The sequence below is a fragment of the Cyprinus carpio genome, chromosome A2 (genome assembly GCF_018340385.1).
Source record: "Cyprinus carpio isolate SPL01 chromosome A2, ASM1834038v1, whole genome shotgun sequence".
Lineage (NCBI taxonomy): Eukaryota > Metazoa > Chordata > Actinopteri > Cypriniformes > Cyprinidae > Cyprinus > Cyprinus carpio.
In genome coordinates, this window is record NC_056573.1 from 9473755 (window position 1) to 9493870 (window position 20116).

The 20116-nt window shown below is 39.3% G+C and overlaps 1 protein-coding gene and 1 long non-coding RNA gene across 2 annotated transcripts in view; one reads left to right on the forward strand and one right to left on the reverse strand.

Moving 5' to 3' along the window:
• LOC122147816 overlaps positions 1 to 15564 on the forward strand; it is a 39280-nt gene extending 23716 nt beyond the window's left edge. Inside the window, exons 2-5 of the long non-coding RNA XR_006161842.1 lie at positions 1516 to 1589; positions 2060 to 2150; positions 12916 to 13007; positions 14808 to 15564. This is a non-coding gene — a long non-coding RNA (uncharacterized LOC122147816). The remainder of the gene's footprint in view (positions 1 to 1515; positions 1590 to 2059; positions 2151 to 12915; positions 13008 to 14807) is intronic.
• LOC109064755 (alpha-amylase) lies at positions 15442 to 19579 on the reverse strand. The gene is made up of 10 exons (XM_042771742.1): positions 19348 to 19579; positions 19068 to 19214; positions 18784 to 18981; positions 18071 to 18301; positions 17860 to 17993; positions 16883 to 17005; positions 16651 to 16750; positions 16433 to 16554; positions 15829 to 15954; positions 15442 to 15668 (listed from the first exon to the last, which is right to left on the reverse strand). The coding sequence occupies exons 1-10, from the start codon at positions 19513 to 19515 to the stop codon at positions 15479 to 15481; spliced, it is 1539 nt and encodes a 512-aa protein (XP_042627676.1). The 5' UTR covers positions 19516 to 19579; the 3' UTR covers positions 15442 to 15478.
• Between the last annotated feature and the right edge of the window lie 537 nt (positions 19580 to 20116).

The window sequence follows — 20116 nt, forward strand, 5'->3', positions numbered from 1 at the left end:
CTTCCCTCTTGTTGAAAATGGCAAATTTGACCAAAAATTGTTTGGATATATAATATTAAAATTGATGAATCACTCACAATTTACTTCATTATGTTTTGATTCATTTATATGGTTTGATAGTCTTTAAAAAAGTAATGCAAGCAGATATTTTGTGATCCTTTATGTTTATTTTTGTGCATACTTTTTACATTACAATATAGGATGTAATATATTTGTGTGTAATTCATGCCTATGTGATTCTGCAGCGGCAGAATCTGTGCAGAATTGCATTCGAAGTTTGTAATCACATTCCTGGTGACAACAAACAAACAAAGTTTTGCCTCCAGGCAATTCCTGAACTACGAGACCCTGTTTTAATCTACCCACCTGCCGATATGCTTTCTGTTATTATACATGTTCATAAATATTTAACCGTTTATTTTTATTTTTTCCTTGGCTTCAGCAGTGTCAAAATAATTGATTTGATGAGTCACAAAATAGTTGAGCTAGCTTTATTCATAGTGTCACAGGGGGTGACAGCATAGAGCTGATCTATTTTTGCACAGGCTCCAGTTATGTCAACTAATGATCATTAAAATCGACGCTTTAAAATCGACTGTTATTCAAGTTGAAGGCACCATATGAAATGCAATATCACAGATAGCATTTCTCCATGTATTTTTAGAATGGTGACAGATTCATTGTGTTACTTTTCTAATATCCACACTATCATTAAAGGGACGTTTCAGCCTAAAAAAAAAGTTAAATAAAGGAAATACCTCACCCAAAAATTACTATATGTTAAAATTTACTCACCCTCTGTTTCAGTTTCTTTCTTCTGCTGCTAACAAATGGAAATATTTTGAAAAATGTTGGTAAAAGACAGTTGACGGTAGCCATTGACTTTCATTGTATTTCCCCCCCCATGCTATGAAAGTCCATGGCTACCGTCACCTGGTTACCAAAATTTTTCAATATATCTTCTTTTCTGTTCAACAGCATATTCCAAACCTGCATAAAATAAATTTATACAGGCTTGGAATGAGTGAAGCATGAATAAATGATGACGGAATTATTATTTTTGTGAGAACTATCCCTTTGTGTGTTATAAGTTTTAGGATGTTCTGTAAATTTGATGGAAATTTTAAATAGACGTCATAAAAGCTGTCCAGACAGGTTTTAATAGTATCCTTATACCTTTTGTTTTGTATGTTTAAGTGAACTGGACCAAAACAACCAAGAGAACCGAACTACAAGTGTAAACACACTAAATCAACCCACCTGTAATCTGAAATCATGTGACCTTTGTGTGAGATGCCAGTGTGAGTTGAGCCACCTAAAATGAGTTAACGTGAAGTCAAAAAAAGTAATAAAGCAGCTGCAATATGTGCCTGTGATTATAACCTGATAGAAAATCATTTCACAGAAGTGTGTGATGGGGTTTTAAGCACATGGGTAATGAGAGCAGAGGAGAGGTAGTGGAGGGTGGGCATGCGCTACAGTACTCATGCTTCCATCTGCTCATTCTCATTGCAGCTCGCTCTGCAGAGAGCTCTACGGGCCCCAGGAGCACTTGGAACGGGGCCCAGAGTCCGCCTCCAACATCACTGGTAATTACTGGATGAATACATTTGAATTAGTGCCTGTATTTGGACACTGTGGTGTTGTCATATCAGCTGCTGTCGGCTGTCAACAAACAGTCCATGGAAACGGCTGTTCAAACAATGGAGAGGGGAAAATCATGGCTAGACCGTAAAATCTGTTGAAAGTTCCTTAAAATATTTAAGCCATGTGTTGTGTAAATATTTGAATAGGATTGACAGGGAATATGGAGATGGATTTTGTTTATTTTTTTCCCGATAAGGGGTTGTTTTGAAGGCAAGGACCTTCATGACACTGGATGTGCCATGAAGACGCTGCATGCCAGATTAGTGTATAATTCCATTTGTAGAATAATGAATTCACAAAGTTTCCTGATATCTGAGGGGTGTGCATGAGAAGTTCATATAAAATGAACTAAAAAATAAAAAATATGTTTTTACTTGTTTCTTCTTTCCCCTTGATTTTGTTTATGGATCAGGTTCATTCCACCTCCAACTTTGACCCCTGTGGTGACTGTGAAAAATGAGTACATCGAGCAGATGAAATGATTAAACCAGAGCCAGTGGGAGGTACAGAAGACACCCTATACCCTCAGCAGCCCAACACATACAAACATATTTACTTAGCTAAATGAGGACTTATTACGATACTAAGCAAATTATAAGCCTAGTATTGTTTATTCTGGAAGTGAATTGAATAATTTTAGTATGTAATCTGAATATATATGTGTGTGTTTATTTTATTTTATTTTATATTTATTTTTATTGTTTATTATTATTATTATATATATATATATATTATATATTATATATATATATATATATATATATATATATAATATATAATAAATAAACAATAAAAATATATATATATACTTTTTTTTTTCATTTTTAGAAAATAAAATATGGGTTGGTGTAAAGTATTTATAATGTGCTTACATATAAATGATCTCCAATAGGATGTCAAATAGATTCCCAAAGTAAAGCTATTTCAAATCACATACTTTTTTATTTTTTATTTGTCGAATCATATAAATCCCATGTTATTTTCAGCAGTTATACAGGACAATATGGTTTCACAGCAATATACTTTCTGTGATAAGTCAGTCTAATACTCCCCATTCATGGCAAATGATCAGTAAAGACATGTAAAAATTGAAGTAGGCAAGGGAAGCAGAAAATAATCCAGAGTATTATATAAATCAATGTAAATATTATGAAGTATTTACATTTACATTTACATTTAGTCATTTAGCAGACGCTTTTATCCAAAGCGACTTACAAATGAGGACAATGAAAGCAATCCAAAACAACAAAAGAGCAATGATATATAAGTGCTATAACAAGTCTCAGTTAGCCTAAATGCAGTATACGTAGCAAGGGCTTTTAAATAATATAATAAATAAAAAGAAAACAGATAGAATAGAAAAAGAATAGAGCAAGCTATTAGAGGTCTTTTTTTTATAATTGTATAATAAATGAAAAGAAAATAGATAGAATACAAAAAGATTAGAAAGGTAGTTAGATTATTATTATTTTTTTTTTTATTTTTATTTTTTTAATAGAATTAGAATAGTGAGTGCAAAAGTTAGAGGGTCAAATAAAGATGGAAGAGGTGTGTTTTAAGCCGATTCTTGAAGATGGCTAAGGACTCAGTTGATGGTGTTGAGTTGAGCAGGTCATTCCACCAGGATGGAACATTAAATTTAAAAGTCCGTAAAAGTGACTTTGTGCTTCTTTGGGATGGCACAATCAAGCGACGTTCACTTGCAGAACGCAAGCTTCTAGAGGGCACATAAATCTGAAGTAATGAATTTAGGTAAAGGGGTGCAGAGCCAGTGGTGGTTTTGTAAGCAAACATCAATGCCTTGAATTTTATGTGAGCAGCTATTGGTAGCCAGTGCAAATTGATAAACAGATGTGTGACGTGTATTCTTTTGGTGGTCATTGAAAATTAATCTTGCTGCCGCGTTCTGGATTAATTGTAAAGGTTTGATAGAACTGGCTGGAAGACCTGCCAAGAGAGCATTGCAATAGTCTAGCCTGGACAGAACAAGAGCTTGAACAAGGAGTTGTGCAGCATGTTCCGAAAAAGAAAGGGCCTGATCTTCTTAATGTTGAATAAAGCAAATCTGCAGGACCGGAGAGTTTTAGCAATGTGGTCTGAGAAAGTTAGCTGATCATCAATCATAACTCCAAGGTTTCTGGCTGTTTTTGAAGGAGTTATGGTTGATGTGCCTAACTTGATGGTGATGATGTTTGCTGGAACCACAAGCAGTTCTGCCTTGGCAAGAAATGTCTGTTAGACAAGCTGAGATGCGAGCAGCTACCGATGGATCATCAGGATGGAATGAGAGGTAGAGTTGAGTGTCATCAGCATAGCAATGGTATGAAAAGCCATGTTTCTAAATGACAGAACATAATGATGCCATGTAGACAGAGAAGAGAAGTGGTCCAAGAACTGAGCCCTGAGGCACCCCAGTAGTTAGATGTTGCGACTTGGACACTTCACCTCTCCAAGATACTTTGAAGGACCTATCTGATAGGTAAGACTCAAACCACTGGAGTGCGGTTCCTGAGATGCCCTTTGTCAGTAGGGTTGACAGGAGGATTTGGTGGTTAACCGTGTCAAAAGCAGCAGATAGATCAAGCAAGATAAGTATTGAAGATTTGGATTCCACTGTTGCCAGTCTTAGGGCTTCAATAACTGAGAGCAAGGCAGTCTTAGTTGAATGTCCACTTCTGAAGCCAGATTGGTTGCTGTCAAGGAGGTCGTTCTGTGTGAGAAAGGTAGAGACTTGGTTGAATACAGCTCGTTCAAGTGTTTTTGCAATGAAAGGAAGAAGGGAAACTGGTCTGTAGTTCTCTAAAAGAGATGGGTTGAGGGTGGGTTTCTTAAGTAGCGGAGTTATACGAGCCTGTCTAAATGATGAAGGGAAAACACCAGTGTGGAGGGATATGTTAATGATGTGAGTGAGTGCAGGTACATCTGCAGGAGAAATGGCTTGAAGGAAATGAGATGGAATAGGATCAAGCGGACAAGTAATAGGATGAATAGAAAGGATGAGTTTGGGAGACTTCTGCCTCAGAGAGTGAAGAGAAGGATGTGAATGAGTGTATGTTTGCTGGTGAGATGTTCTTGATGGATTGTGGTGTGGAAAATTGTGCACTGATGTTTTTAATTTTATTAATGAAAAACGTGGCAAAGTCGTCAGCTATTAGAGATGAAGCAGGAGGGAGAGGAGGAGGACAAAGGAGCGAGGAAAATGTTTTAAAAAGCATGCAAGAGTTAGATGAATTGTTAATTTTGTTATGGTAGTATGTCCTTTTAGCAGTGGAGACATTACCAGAAAAGGAAGAGAGGAGTGACTGATACACATTAAGGTCAGTAGTATTTTTGGATTTGCGCCACACCCTTTCAGCAGCTCTAAGCTTAGAACGATGTTCGAGTAGAACATCAGATAACCAAGGGGCTGAAGGGGTGGTACGGGCTGGCCTGGAAGACAAGGGGCAAACAGTGTCTAAACAAGATGTACTGTAAGAGTGGAGCAGAAAATATCAGTAGCACTGTTAGCATCAAAAGATGCTAACAGTTTAGGGGAAGGAAGCGAAGATGAAACCATTGCAGATAGCCGGGAGGGTGAGAGTGAGCGTAGGTTATGTCGAAAGATGACATGTGGAGGGGTAAGTGATGTGTCAGGAACCATGTTGAGGTTAAGAGTGAGGAGGAAGTGATCTGAGGTGTGCAGTGGAGTAACCAGTACATGATCAGTGGAGCAGTGTCGTGTGTAAATAAGGTCCAGTATGACATCATAAAGTGTATAAATCACTTATTTTATACACTGTTCAACAGCAACACCTGCAGCAATTAAAGTTACAGCGGGAGGCAGCATCTTTCTTGTCGCCTCTGAGCCCACTGAGTTTTAACAGACCCCCTCAAGCATGCTGTGGGTTTCATTGTGGGGTAATTGAGAATGAATGAGGGAAAGTCTCATGATCGCATGTTATGATGGACCTATTACGCTGTTCATGTAATAATCCTGCATCTTATTTCCGTGCATGTCTCTTTGCAAATCGGTCTGAATACATTTACATTTAGTCATTTTTCAGATGCTTTCATCCAAAGTGACTTACAATTGTTAATTGGATAATGTTAATGGGAAGACTGAATAAAAAGTGATTAACTCATCTACATAGATAGCACCACTTTTTGTAATTTCACATTCAAACTTGCATTGACTTGTTTTGTGAGGTGATTTTTAGTGAGTAATCAACTTGATATTTTAGGTACATCTCCATATCTATGTCCATCATGACACCTGAGTGTTTACCCAGCTTTGATGACTGATGGAAAATGTTGATTATGTGTACTTGTAGTTTAACCACGATAACTCTCAGAATAGTTTGGTGTGGCTGCTGCTGCCTTTGCTGCTGCAGAGCCAGTACAGATACTTGCTACTGCCAGTACACCCATAGATATGCTGGTGTATGTAAGACATGCTGCTGCTGCACATAAAGCATGCATGAAATAACCTGTTGCAGATCTATACAGGTGGAGCTGGGGGAGGTAGAGGGTTTCAAGACTTGCTTACAGCAAACACAGAACCAAACTATTCAAATACTAAGCAGCAAGAGGTTGATGAGAAATATACTTTGTTTTAATAAATAGAATATGAATTAAATTATTATTATTATTACAGGTCCTTCTCAAAAAATTAGCATATTGTGATAAAAGTTCATTATTTTCCATAATGTAAGGATAAAATTAAACTTTCATATATTTTAGATTCATTGCACACCAACTGAAATATTTCAGGTCTTTTATTGTTTTAATACTGATGATTTTGGCATACAGCTCATGAAAACCCATAATTCCTATCTCAAAAAAATTAGCATATTTCATCCGACCAATAAAAGAAAAGTGTTTTTAATACAAAAAAAGTCAACCTTCAAATAATTATGTTCAGTTATGCACTCAATACTTGGTCGGGAATCCTTTTGCAGAAATGACTGCTTCAATGCGGCGTGGCATGGGAGGCAATCAGCCTGTGGCACTGCTGAGGTGTTATGGAGGCCCAGGATGCTTCGATAGCGGCCTTAAGCTTATCCAGAGTGTTGGGTCTTGCGTCTCTCAACTTTCTCTTCACAATATCCCACAGATTCTCTATGGGGTTCAGGTCAGGAGAGTTGGCAGGCCAATTGAGCACAGTAATACCATGGTCAGTAAACCATTTACCAGTGGTTTTGGCACTGTGAGCAGGTGCCAGGTCGTGCTGAAAAACGAAATCCTTCATCTCCATAAAGCTTTTCAGCAGATGGAAGCATGAAGTGCTCCAAAATCTCCTGATAGCTAGCTGCATTGACCCTGCCCTTGATAAAACACAGTGGTCCAAAGTACTTTTTTCGGATGAAAGCAAATTTTGCATGTCATTCGGAAATCAAGGTGCCAGAGTCTGGAGGAAGACTGGGGAGAAGGAAATGCCAAAATGCCTGAAGTCCAGTGTCAAGTACCCACAGTCAGTGATGGTCTGGGGTGCCATGTCAGGTGTTGGTCCACTGTGTTTTATCAAGGGCAGGGTCAATGCAGCTAGCTATCAGGAGATTTTGGAGCACTTCATGCTTCCATCTGCTGAAAAGCTTTATGGAGATGAAGATTTCGTTTTTCAGCACGACCTGGCACCTGCTCACAGTGCCAAAACCACTGGTAAATGGTTTACTGACCATGGTATTACTGTGCTCGATTGGCCTGCCAACTCTCCTGACCTGAACCCCATAGAGAAACTGTGGGATATTGTGAAGAGAAAGTTGAGAGACGCAAGACCCAACACTCTGGATGAGCTTAAGGCCGCTATCGAAGCATCCTGGGCCTCCATAACACCTCAGCAGTGCCACAGGCTGATTACCTCCATGCCACGCTGCATTGAAGCAGTCATTTCTGCAAAAGGAGTCCCGACCAAGTATTGAGTGCATAACTGAACATAATTATTTGAAGGTTGACTTTTTTTGTATTAAAAACACTTTTCTTTTATTGGTCGGATGAAATATGCTAATTTTTTGAGATAGGAATTTTGGGTTTTCATGAGCTGTATGCCAAAATCATCAGTATTAAAACAATAAAAGACCTGAAATATTTCAGTTGGTGTGCAATGAATCTAAAATATATGAAAGTTTAATTTTATCATTACATTATGGAAAATAATGAACTTTTATCACAATATGCTAATTTTTTGAGAAAGGACCTGTATTATTTTGATAGTGTAAATAATGTTTAACCTGAAAATTGTTTCAACGTTATGTGTTACTGCTACATTAATTTATTTAAAACAAATGTGAGGACTTTACCTCCTCATTTCAGAACACCACTGCATACCACTGTAGAAATCTATATTTAGACAACCCATCACAATATTAAAAATAGTGTGTAAAAATACAGCCCTAATCTAAAATCATTCGTCTAGAAGATTTATTATTATTTTTTTTTTTATTCATAAGCATAATATTTGGACCTTCTGGAAACTGTTTTGCAACTGTTCTCTTGTCCCCCCTTTAGATGATTAGGGGGAAAAAAAAGACTGTGGTTAGGCAGTCCAGCATATGTGCACTGTCAGTCAAGTTCACTGTGAGCATAATAAATAATAGTGCAAGGGACAGGGGTGTAGGTACAAGGGACAGTGTTGACTGTGATGTCAAAAAACATCAGTAAACATGACAAGTCCAAGCTTCTGACCTGCAACAGTGACACTTGAGCTTCAAATCGGAAGGTACAGCTCTCCCCTCTGCAGACAGACATGGGACAGTTCAATTATTTATTGAATCCAATATTGTGCTGTATCGTCTTAAAAAGAAAAGAAAAGAAAATAATAATAATAATAATAATAATAATAATAATAATAATAATAATAATAATAATAATAATAATTAATGTAATTAATACATATATAATAATATATAATAAAATATTATTTAGAATTAAAATGTGTGCTTGTATATAGCATTTATTAAACTGTTAATTTCAGTATTTGTTATAAAAATCAGTAGTTTTAACTGTTAATATTATTTACAGCTCAACTGAACGATCAAGGAACAGTTGTTTTTATCAGTATATTAACAAAGATTAATAAATACTTTAAGAAATGTATGGTATTACATTAAAGAACATTAAGAAATGAGACCTTATAAAGTGTTACCATATACATATATACATTTACGCACAAACACACTCTCTCTGCTTTCACTCTGTCTGAGAGAGCATTAGGAAATGTACTCGGTTAATTACATAACCTCAGTTCCCTCAGATATACGGGAACGAGTACTGTGTTGCTAGACGCTATGGGAAAAACTCCTTTTTCTCAGAGGACTGAAGACTTTTTCAATCACGCAGTGTAACTGCATGGCCATTGGTTCATGCAGGGATAAAAAAAATTAGCGGTGCTGCATGAACCTATGGTGGTGAAGCCCGCCAGAGCCCGCCAGAATGGGCGGGGCCATCTGGCTATATAAGCGGGCATTTCGCCATATACGATCTCAGGTAAATTCGACTGAAGCGACGATACTGAGTCATGCATCGCCATGGCATGGCAAGGAACGCAGTTGTTGTTACTTTATGTTTCTACAGCAACATTACGTAAGTAACCAAGTACGTTCCCTTTTGATACTTCACTCGTACTGCGTTGCTAGATGCTATGGGGAACAAATACAATCCCGCCGTGCCATGAAAGAGGAATGACTGAAATGAACTGGCCTTGAGCAATAAATGCTCAGAGGTACCAATTATGCGCAGGGTGAGCCCTGCAGGAGGTAAGAGCCTTCAGATAATCATTCCAATGGTCATATATACAGCCTCAGTACTAGTAATAGGGCCAGGAGCATGCCTGAAAGAATCAGGCAGTGCCTGAGAATTAGACCGCCTGCGACTTTAAACAGATAAAATCCGGGCCTGCAAGGCCAGAATATCCAAGGTTTAGAACCTGGCAAAGGTGGATGGCGAGGCCCAGCCGGCCGCCGCACAGATGTCTGCTATGGACACACCACTAGACCACACCCAGGAAGGCCACGCCTCGAGTGGAATGGGCTTTCACTCCAATGGAGCTCTGAAGGCCCAGGGAGGAGTATGCTAGTCTGATAGCGTCAACTAACCATCGAGAGATCCTCTGCTTTGTGACCGGGGATCCCTTGGTGCGGCTACCAAAGCATACGACGAGTTGTTCTGACTGCCTGAAGGGGGCGGAAATTCTCAATGCCCCGACTAGGCAGAGAAGGTTAAACTCCTGGTGCTCCTCAGGAGGAGGAAGCACAGAGAGAGTGATAACCTGGGCTCTAAACGGAGTGTAGAGCACCTTAGGGACATACCCATGTCTTGGCTTTAGGACAACTTTGGAGTCGTTAGGCCCAAACTCAAGACAGACAGGGCTTATTGAAAGAGCCTGCAAGTCACCTACTCACTTAACCGATGCTTGCGCCAGTTGCAGAGTGCTTTTCAGTGACAGTGTTTTCAAGCTCGCAAACTGAAGTGGCTCAGAGGGGGAGCCGTTGAGGGCTCTCAGGACCGTGGGCAGATCCCATGTAGGGACCATGAGGGGCCAGAGCGGATGGAGCCTCCTGGATCCCCTCAGGAAACGGACAACTAGGTTGTTCTGGCCCACTAACTGTCCGGCTATAGGATTGTGAGAAGCTGCTATAGCTGCCACAAAGACTTTGAGCATGGAAGGGGAGCGGCTCTTGTCTAACAGCTCTTGTAAGTAGGACAAGATCACAGATATGTCACAGGTTATTGGGTCCTCACCATGGGTTTCACACCAGGCGGAGAAAACCGACCACTTAAGGGAGTAGAGGCGTCTCGTAGACGGGGCTCTAGCCTGTGAGATTTAGGATGCATTTAGGATGCTCTCGGGGACATCTACTGATTCCCGTCGAGAGCCCAGAGGTTTAGGGCCCCCAGCTCAGGCTGGGGGTGCCAAATCATTATGTTCACCTGAGAGAGGAGGTTCTGCCTGAGGGGAATGGGCCACAGAGCTGCTGTCAGCAGCCGAGACAACTCTGAGACCCAGAGATGGTTCCTCCAGAGCGGGGCCACCAGAAGCACTCTGTGCCTGCGCTCCCTGACTCGCTGAGCGATCGGGGAAAAGCATACAGGAGGAGGTTGGGCCATTCACGGGCCAACGCATCCTCTTTCTTCGAAAAATAAGTTTGGCATTGAGAGTTGTCTTTTGAGGCGAAGAGGTCAACCTCTGCCTTGCCAAATATCTCCCAGCTGACATGCAGGCCTGGCTCACCTTGACATGAAAGTGTCCATGATGCCACGTATGGGATGGAACTTGCGGTTTCAGCCAGTACTGAAGGGGTCTCATGCGAAGCATGCCCAACTGTAGTACCGGTGATGCGGAGGCCATGAGGCCTAGCATCCTTTGAAATGCTTTGAGGGGGCAAGAGACTCTGACTTTAGAGGAAGCCGCGAGCTGCTGTATGGCCAGTGCACATCCTGGTGTGACTACTGTCCTCACGTGGGCTGAGTCGAAAAATGCTCCCAGGAATGAGGATCATTGGCTGAGAGACGTTAAGGCAAAACTGACCCGGAGTCCCAGGCATTCTAAGTGGCTGAGGAGGAGGGGTCTGTGAGATATTAGCTAGGCCTCCGACTGAGCTAAAAGAGCTAGTCACTGAGGTAGTTCAGAATATGGATTCCCATCTGTCTCACAGGGGAGAGAGCCACATCTATGGACTTCGTAAAAGTGCAAGGAGCCAGGGACAGTCCGAAGGGAAGGACCATGTATGATATGCCACTCCCTTGAAGGCGAATCTTAAGAATCGCCTGTGGTGGGGGACTACCTGGATGTGAAAGTATGCATCTTTCTGATCCAGAGAAAAGAACCAGTCCCCTGGGCATATTTGCGAGAGGATCTGTCCCAAGTAGTTATCCTGAACAGCCGTTTCATAAGGGTGCGGTTCAGGTGCCTGAGATTGAGGATGGGCTGGAGGCCACCATCATTTTTGGGGACGAGAAAGTAGTGACTGTTGCAGCCTGACTCGCAATACTGGCATGAAAAATCACTCAAGCCTGGTCGCTCAACCCCACGATTTTATCATCTCTTCCTCCAAGGTGAGAGCAGGGGATGCAGGTCCACCCAGCGCAACGCTAACCCTTAATGTAAACACGCTGGCAGATCAAAGTGCTGTGTGCATAGTGAAAACATGCGGGCTATGCCGGCGTGAAAAATCGCTGAAGTTTGAGCACTCAAACTCACGATTTTACCGTCTCTTTCTCTGAGGTGACTGGGAGAACAGAAATGTGAGAGCAGGGGAGGTGCAGCCGTTCAGAAGGATTGAGCCAATCGATGTAATGAGGGGTGCTAATCCTCACGTGTTAACACAGCTGGCAGATCACAGTGAAAGCAATTTGTCTGTGTGAGCGCAGCTTCAGCAACGCACACACAAATACAAAGCTGTCAACATTAGTTTTCTACTCCGATCTGAGTAAGTGGATAAAGCCGCTCAATGTAACAATGGGTGCTGATTCTCATGTGTAAAAAATCACCAACGGATTAAAGGGCTGCGGGAAGAGCGACCATGCAAGCTGTGTGCTGGCATGGGATCACTCAAACCCGGTTGCTTAGCTCAGTAGCTCTGTTGTTTCATGGGAGAACAGAGCTGCCTTCACTGAAGGCGGTCAGCAAGCGGAGAAGAGTGAGACTCTGAGCGAGAGCATTCCATCTCAGTGAGCGTGCAGTCTCTGTGTGGGCATTACCCAGGATTCCCTGCATGAGCCACACTCGCAGTGCGACATTTGCAACAACATTGCTAGAAATTTGCTCTTTAGGATTTTGCTCTTTTAGAACTCACCGGATAGCAGCAGGGGATGAGCTGAGAACCACGCAGGCGCTGAAGCAGTTCAGGCTGGAACCGTGGATCGAGAACAGCAGAGCGACGCAGGTCGCTGAATCAGCTTCTGTCCACACCGAAGGTGTGTCAACGCCGAGCACCTTCAAGTCTTGTGGGTCAATGAAGAGAAGATCGTCGTCGCTGAAGGAGAATTAATCTGAGATCCCATGGCGAAATGCCCGCTTTTATAGCCAGATGGCCCCGCCCATTCTGGCGGGCTCTGGTGGGCTTCACTGCCATAGGCTCGTGCAGCACCGCTGCCAAGCCATTGGTTCATTTTTTTTATCACTGCACAAACCAATGGCCGTGCAGTTACACTGCATGATTGAAAAAGTCTTCAGTCCTCTGAGAAAAAGGAGTTTTTCCCCATAGCGTCTAGCGACGCAGTACAAGTGAAGTATCTAAAGGGAAACAAAGGGTAATTTTCATATATCTATATAATAAAGCTATTGTTTTCCAGATTGTCATCAGACCAGAGTTGCCATGACGACAAAGTGGGATGGTGTGGTGAATGTCACCTTTGCTGTCTAAGCTCTCATGTCTGGAGCTCAGGTCTGTGTGTGTGAGTATATGTCAAGCTCTTGAGTGTGTGTGACGGGGCGCGGATGGTGGCCCCCTGGGCCCCTGCTGCCCTGACGGCCCTGCCACAGCTGCACTCAGGTGAAACCGACATGGTGGCAGCAGCATGAAAGCTCCAAAAAACAGAAAGAAAGAGTACCTCCACGATCAAATACTGAAATCTGTTTCTTGGTAACCAAATAGTTTATGTTGTGCCTAGATGTGGTGCTGTGGTAAAAAACAACCAGAACTCTTGTTTTTCTTTGAAACTTTCCACTTTCTTTTATAATACTTATTTTTAAAGTCTGAATGGAGAGAAACAAGCTGGCATTAATTAATGCTGAAATAATTAATTATTGCAAAATAAATAAATAAATAAATAAATAATAATAAAACTGAACATTTTTATAAATGTCATTTTTGGGGTTTACCTGCTTTTCAAAACAACTTACAACATTCTGAAACACGAGTAATGTGTCTCATTGCACCTTTTCTCTTACAATATACTTTATACTGACTTTATTAAAGTATTAAAGTATTAAACTAAAACAACAGCAAGGAAACTTACCACTAAAGTTCAGCTATCTAATTAGCTAAAGCATTGAGTATATTGTGAACTAACAATGACCAATATATTTACAGCATTTGTTAATCTCTGTATATCTTTTTTACAAACACTAACACATTTCATGTTGTGGTAATATTAGTTTATGTATTTTAAATAGGATTTAAAAATGAACAATAGTATATTTCTAATCTAACATTAAGCTAAATTAAATGCCTGTGAATAGTTCATATGCATTAATTAAAGTTACCAAAATAAACCTTGTTGTAAAATGTGACTTTTGGATTAATGCAAATTTAATAAAGTAAATATAGTACATTTAAAATAAGTTAGTAACAGTTACTTGTTTGTAACCATTGATTTGTTTAATCTATTTTAGGTTTCTAAGCCAAATTAAGACATTTACTTAAAATAATTTAGTATAAAAATAAAAAAAAATAAAAAATAAGTTCCCTAACAGCTGAGTTTTAACAGCATGTTTTATTGACATGTATACATGGTAAGGACTCTATGCACTATAAAAGGCTATTGTTTAAGGGACTACATTTGTGTTACTTTTGATGTGAGGCGAGAAATAGATTATGCATTATCTCAGGCCTTTTGGGTGTACTAGTCCATCTCAGCATTCGTTAAGGCAAGACCCTGTAGACCTGCTGGGTTATGCTCTGCAATGTGTGGCCAGAATCTCTGACAGGTCATTATTGGCCATCATGCTGAGTGATGGACTGCAAGGACCTAGCTTGCATTAATTTATTTTGCCAAATTGAGGAAAAGAAGCAGCTTTTTTTCTCTCCCTCTCTCTCAGGCTTTGTTCTGACACGTGAGATATTATTTTGCAACCGGGTCTCATAAAAATATGTACCTCTATGTACTTTTTGTGCAACACCGTTTTTACATAGCTAACTTACTGCACGGTTCACTGCAGTTTCAAAGAGAAATGTCCACTGAGTGGCACTAAAACATGGATGCAATACGTGAACACTGGCACATTTTAATTATGTTGATATATGAACATATTGCCGTGTTTTTATTATGTTGCTTCTGGTACGTATTGTGGTGGTTAAGAATTCAAATATCCGTGGACTGTCGCTAAAAGTTAATGCTCTATCGTGTTGGAAATATGCCATACACCAAACCCAAGCCTAAACCTAAACCTGATAGTGTTAAAAAATGCAAAACTGATTTGATTTGTTGATTTAACCGTGCCATTTCAACTTCCTTATTTGCAGATTTGAACTGTTTTGTTAAACCAAGGTTACACGGGATTCGAACTGGAGCTCCTAGCCTCTCAAGTACATCTCCGTACTCCATGAACTACCAACCAAACCTACAGTCTATGAAAACCCATTAATATGAAGCTGGATTTGTGCAATGCTAATGTTCCAAAGCATAAGTTTTCAAATCTCCCAGCATACTAATATTGTTTTGAAGTCATAACATAATATTCCTCAAGTAATTGTGCAAAAATTACGCTTTATTAATCGATACTCTGTAAATCTGTGTGAAAAGGAATAAAAGGTGTCAGAGTTTTACTGCCTCTAGTATTCGTTTATTTTGGAAACTGCAGTGATATGTACTTATTGGTACGTATTTCATGTCTCACTAAAAATGCCCCAGGTACGTTTATGCCATGAGACCAGGTAGCTATTTTTACTGTTTTTATGTATCATTGTACTGCTTTTAAAGTATATCGGGTGAATGGAATTTGGAATTTTACTCAGTGAAACTAAAATATTTTACTGTTATAATTATATTATAGTTCTTAATAATGAATAATACATAAACTGGAAATGCACTTTTTGCAACTGGAGCCAACAGGATGAAAATGTGTAAAAAAAAATAAAATAAAAAATACAGTAGATATAACTTTTATGCTCTTTGTTTATTTAAAAAACATAATTTAAAGTTTGGAGTCAGAGTGAATGGCCATAAATGGGTCTTCTTCCTGGTTGCTAATTCTGAAGGTAGCACGTCCATCTCCTCCAACTACCACCTCTTTCCCAGTACATCTGCCACTTTCCTTCTGACCAGAGATCACATCACAGTAGGTGCCTCCTGGTAGACCAGTGTTTAGGGTCTCGTTCAGCTCCCTAAAGTACAAGTGAATATTATAGATTATATACTGTTGATAACAGTGACTGTAGCTATATACACAGCACATACATACATAAGCTTGTTTTAAATACAGTATATGTCACAATAGAAATACAAACTTAAATCATTTCTCATACTGAAAGAACTAATTCTTACCAGTCATCGTTGTTAATGACAAGGAACCCTTTATTTCCACGGCTGAAAGAGATCTGGTTGCTTCCATTGTCCCACCAGTTAGAGAATGCCTGTCCATTTACAACATTACGGAAGTCCACCATGTTTCTGTGGAGTAAGGTTTGTTTTTATTGTTCATTCCCTATAATGGTTATTCTCAGATGCATTGACGTGCAAAAGCTTGGGGTCAAATTTATCTTATGCATCAAGGCTGCTTTTATTTGATCAAAAATACAGTAAAAACAGTAATATTGTGAAATATTCTTACAATTTAAAATTAATGTTTTTTTTATTTTAATATATCTTCACATTTATTTGTGTGATGGCAAAGATTAACTGTAAATATTGGCTTTTTATATTTTAAAGATTTTTATTTTAAATAGAAGTCTTGACACATTAATGTCTTCAGTGTCACTTTTGATAAATTTAATGCATCCTTGCTGTTTTAATACATTTTAAAACAATAATTCAATTAAAAGTAAATAATAATAATAATAATAATAATAATAATAAATCTTATTGACTCCAAAATGTATTTTTATTAGTGTAAGGGATTTTTGCTATGAAACTGTAGGACAACACTCACTTGATCTGACGCCATCTGTGTTCACAAACCCAGCCATCACCACAGGTAGAGTCAGGGTTGATGGGAACAGGTTTAGTGGATCCATCACCATTGCTGGGGGGTCCCTGCCAGTCATTTTGATCCTGAGTAATGAGAAAGTGAGCAATTATTAAGTGAGATTTTTTTTTTTTAAACAGATTAGCATTTATTTTTACACTTGACTATGCTTGATCATCTACCTGTCCATTCACGATGTTGCGGTCCCACCGGTAGCTGGACATTACTCTGGTAAATCCATACGGGTGGGCCAGCATAAAGGCTACAGCCATTTTGTAAAGCCTAGAAAGAGATTGATGAATACAGATGAAAGGAAATCTTGTGTTGTTGTTTTTTGTTTGTTTGTTTGTTTGTTTGTTTGTTTTTTTCATTTGCCAAGCATATGCTGTAAATTAAAATAAGACGAATTTGCACCTGGCATCCCAGAATGTCACAATAGATGCACCTCCTGCACCATGTCCTCTCTGGTTATCGTGGTTGTCAACAAACACCAGAGCTTTATCAGAAGACATGAAGCCCCAGCCTTCACCCCAGTTCCTGAAACAAAAAGCAGTTCATCTGTCAATAAATACAACAGAGTGACATAACAGAGCTAATACCCTTGGAAAATGTTTAAGTGAATAATGAGGTTCACACATTTATGCAATATTACACACAAAATCAATTTCTTGTTCTGTTTTATTGTTCAGAAGTTAGCATGGAGTAACTTCTACTTCATCTTACTTAATCTATTTTTGTTAAACTATTGTAAATATTTCCAATTACAGTAGAACTGTTATGTGTCTCTGGGCAACAACAGTGGTGCTTCATTCCTGCATGAGTTAATGGATTGAACAAACTGAGTTGGTAAATGACTCAATTTCTCACTCATAAAACTTGTCACTTGTTTCATTCCTGGAAGAATCAGTGTTTCAAACAAATCATCTGAGTCAATGATTCAATTGTTTACTCATAAAAACACTTTTCACTAATTTCGTTCCTAGATGAATAGGTTTTGAACAAATGGGGTGAGTGAATAATTCGATTGCTTAATCATAAAACATGTTTCTGAATGAATCTGTATTTCAAAACAAATTATGAATGATTCAATTGCTCACACATAAAAATAATTGTTTGTTCCAGAATGAATATGTATTTTGAATAAATCGTTTAATTCAGTGACTCACTCGTACAGTTACTTGACACCACCTAACAATGGCATTACATTGTACCACTAATTCAGCAGTTTGTCTGGAATGTGCAAACACAGACAAGTGGAGTAATACAAACAGTGAAAAGTCCCAGTGCTGTTGGACTGTACATCAGCTTGTAACGCTGTTTGACCAATCAAATTTGATGACCAAATAAACGTTGTATAATTAATAGTAATGCAAATCCACAACTTTACTTACTTGACAAAGGAAAGTTTTTCTCCATTCCATTTGCGGATGACATTGCCCAGCTTGGCACCATACTTGAACTCAGTCACCCTTCCAATTCCAGTGTATTGGCCTGATGTAATGGGCTCCCCACCGAGATCAATAACCTAATAACATATGTAGTAAGTGACTTGTACATATTTTGTCACCTTTTTAGATTTCTTTTGGAAATGAGTAGAAATACCTCTTGGAAGATAAAAGGTCTGGCACCAGATGGAAACCACTTTGTGTTCAGATTATTAAGACGGCCATAGACAGCAGAAAGATCACCGGGCCACATGTGTTTGCAGGCGTCCACTCTGAACCCAGCCACTCCCATGTCAATCAGCTTGTTCATGAAGTCAGCCACCTTACCACGCACATAGTCCTTCTCCAAAGCCAAGTCCAGAAGACCAACCAGACGACAATTTCTCACCTGCCATCATTACAGTGCTCAGATTTGTAATACGAAAATAACAAGAGTCCACACTGCATGATAAATCGATGGTTAAAATCAGAGCCGATCCTCCCTATAAGCAAGGTATGCAAGCTGCATAGGGCCCCCTTGCTCTCAAAGATGATTTAATTTTAGTTTCGTTTTTGAATTTGGCCAGTGGTTATGGAAAGCGCTTATGCCATTTCTTTTAATGTGATGCCCTCTCGCTCTTTCTACGTAAAAATCAGTCAAATCATGTAAAGTGAATGTCATACAGTGTCAAAAAAGCATACCGAGTCTCTAAAGAGACACTGTTTCTCTGTCGCTTACCGTGAGAATGATTCGAGACAGAGTGAACACGATCAAAGGCTTTTCATTCATTCATAACTCGTAGCCCCACACCCCCCCACACAGTTTTGCATAGGGCCCCCAGAAGTCGGCACTGGTTAAAATAAACACTTTGACATGATATGATCTCATACTTGATTGATATCATGGTAGTTCTCAATGTTTCCACTGCCAGTGTTGCATTTGCCGTCATTGAAGTCCAAGTTAGAGTAAGGAACTGTGGGGAAGTCCTTCCTGTTGGCATCGAAATATGAACCACAACTTGAGTGGGTACCGGCTCCACCACCTGCTCCACACATGTGGTTGATGACTGCATCAACATAGATGTTCACCTACAAAACAAACAGAAGTATATGAATTTTACACAGGAGAAATAAAGCAATACACCAGTTATACCCTGTTTGTCATCTATATTTACCCCAACGTTGTTGCACCTAGTGATCATGTCTCTCAGCTCATTTTCATTTCCTGATCTGGAACACAGATTGTAACCGATTGGCTGATATCTCTGCCACCAAGGGTGCCAGGGGTTTGTGACAACAATGCTCTCACTTGGAGGGGAGATCTGAAATATGAAATCGATATTTTGTTATAACTATTATACTTTTTTTTTCTTTTTTTTCTCATAATGCACATACAATTAAAAATTTCAAATGAACTCCTTGCAGGCTTAACTATAATGATGTGTTTAAAAATACCTGAACTCCACCAAAGCCATTTGGTCCAAGGTAGCGCTCACACTCTGCTGCGATATCAGCCCAGCGCCACTCAAACAGGTGGACGATGGCAGTTCTTCCATCTCTGGTGTTTGCGTTAAACTGAGCAAGGCTCAGTCCAAAAAGTGCAGCCAATATTAAAAGCTTCATCCTTCCCTAGTTCAGAGAAAAACCTACAACATAACCTAGGCTCATGTTCCATTTATATACAAAATGACATTTTTCCTCTGACCAATCAGGGACCGCAAAGGTTTGGGAACGCTACTTTGAACAGGTGAAAAACACTGTCAATTTCTCATGGTGCAAACTAAAAATACAGTCCTCATCAAATAAACTTATCAGTATAATCATTAAGATATAAAACACTGTTAGGTAACAAATTAAATGAAAAAAATTGTTACCCCTCAACAAACTCATTGATATCACAAAGATGAAACTATAAGCTGTAAGTTCTTTCATTGCCAACTCTAATGCTCACACTGGCTTTTACTGTACTGCTTTAAATCAACTTGTATTGTATAAGATGCTATATAAATAAAATTTACTTGACTTAATGACTAAAGAACCAGAACAGTTGAAAAAACACCATTGAATCACATGCTATGTAATGAGGTAGTTTCTGAAACTTTAACACATATTATGTGAGAAAATAAATTAAAACCAATACTTAAATTATCATGATTAATAGTCCCTGGCTTATATAAGCATTGATTTTATCTGGATATGTGATTGTGCTCTTACTTTTATATAT

Bases quoted from the DNA above. Each gene is read 5' to 3' on its own strand.
- LOC109064755 (XM_042771742.1), bottom strand. From the start codon at position 19,515: ATGAAGCTTTTAATATTGGCTGCACTTTTTGGACTGAGCCTTGCTCAG. The intron at 19,215-19,347 runs GTATTTTTAAAC...TTCATATTTCAG, and splicing joins ATGGCTTTGGTGGAGTTCAG to ATCTCCCCTCCAAGTGAGAG. The intron at 15,955-16,432 runs GTGAGTGTTGTC...CTTACTCCACAG, and splicing joins CACAGATGGCGTCAGATCAA to AAACATGGTGGACTTCCGTA.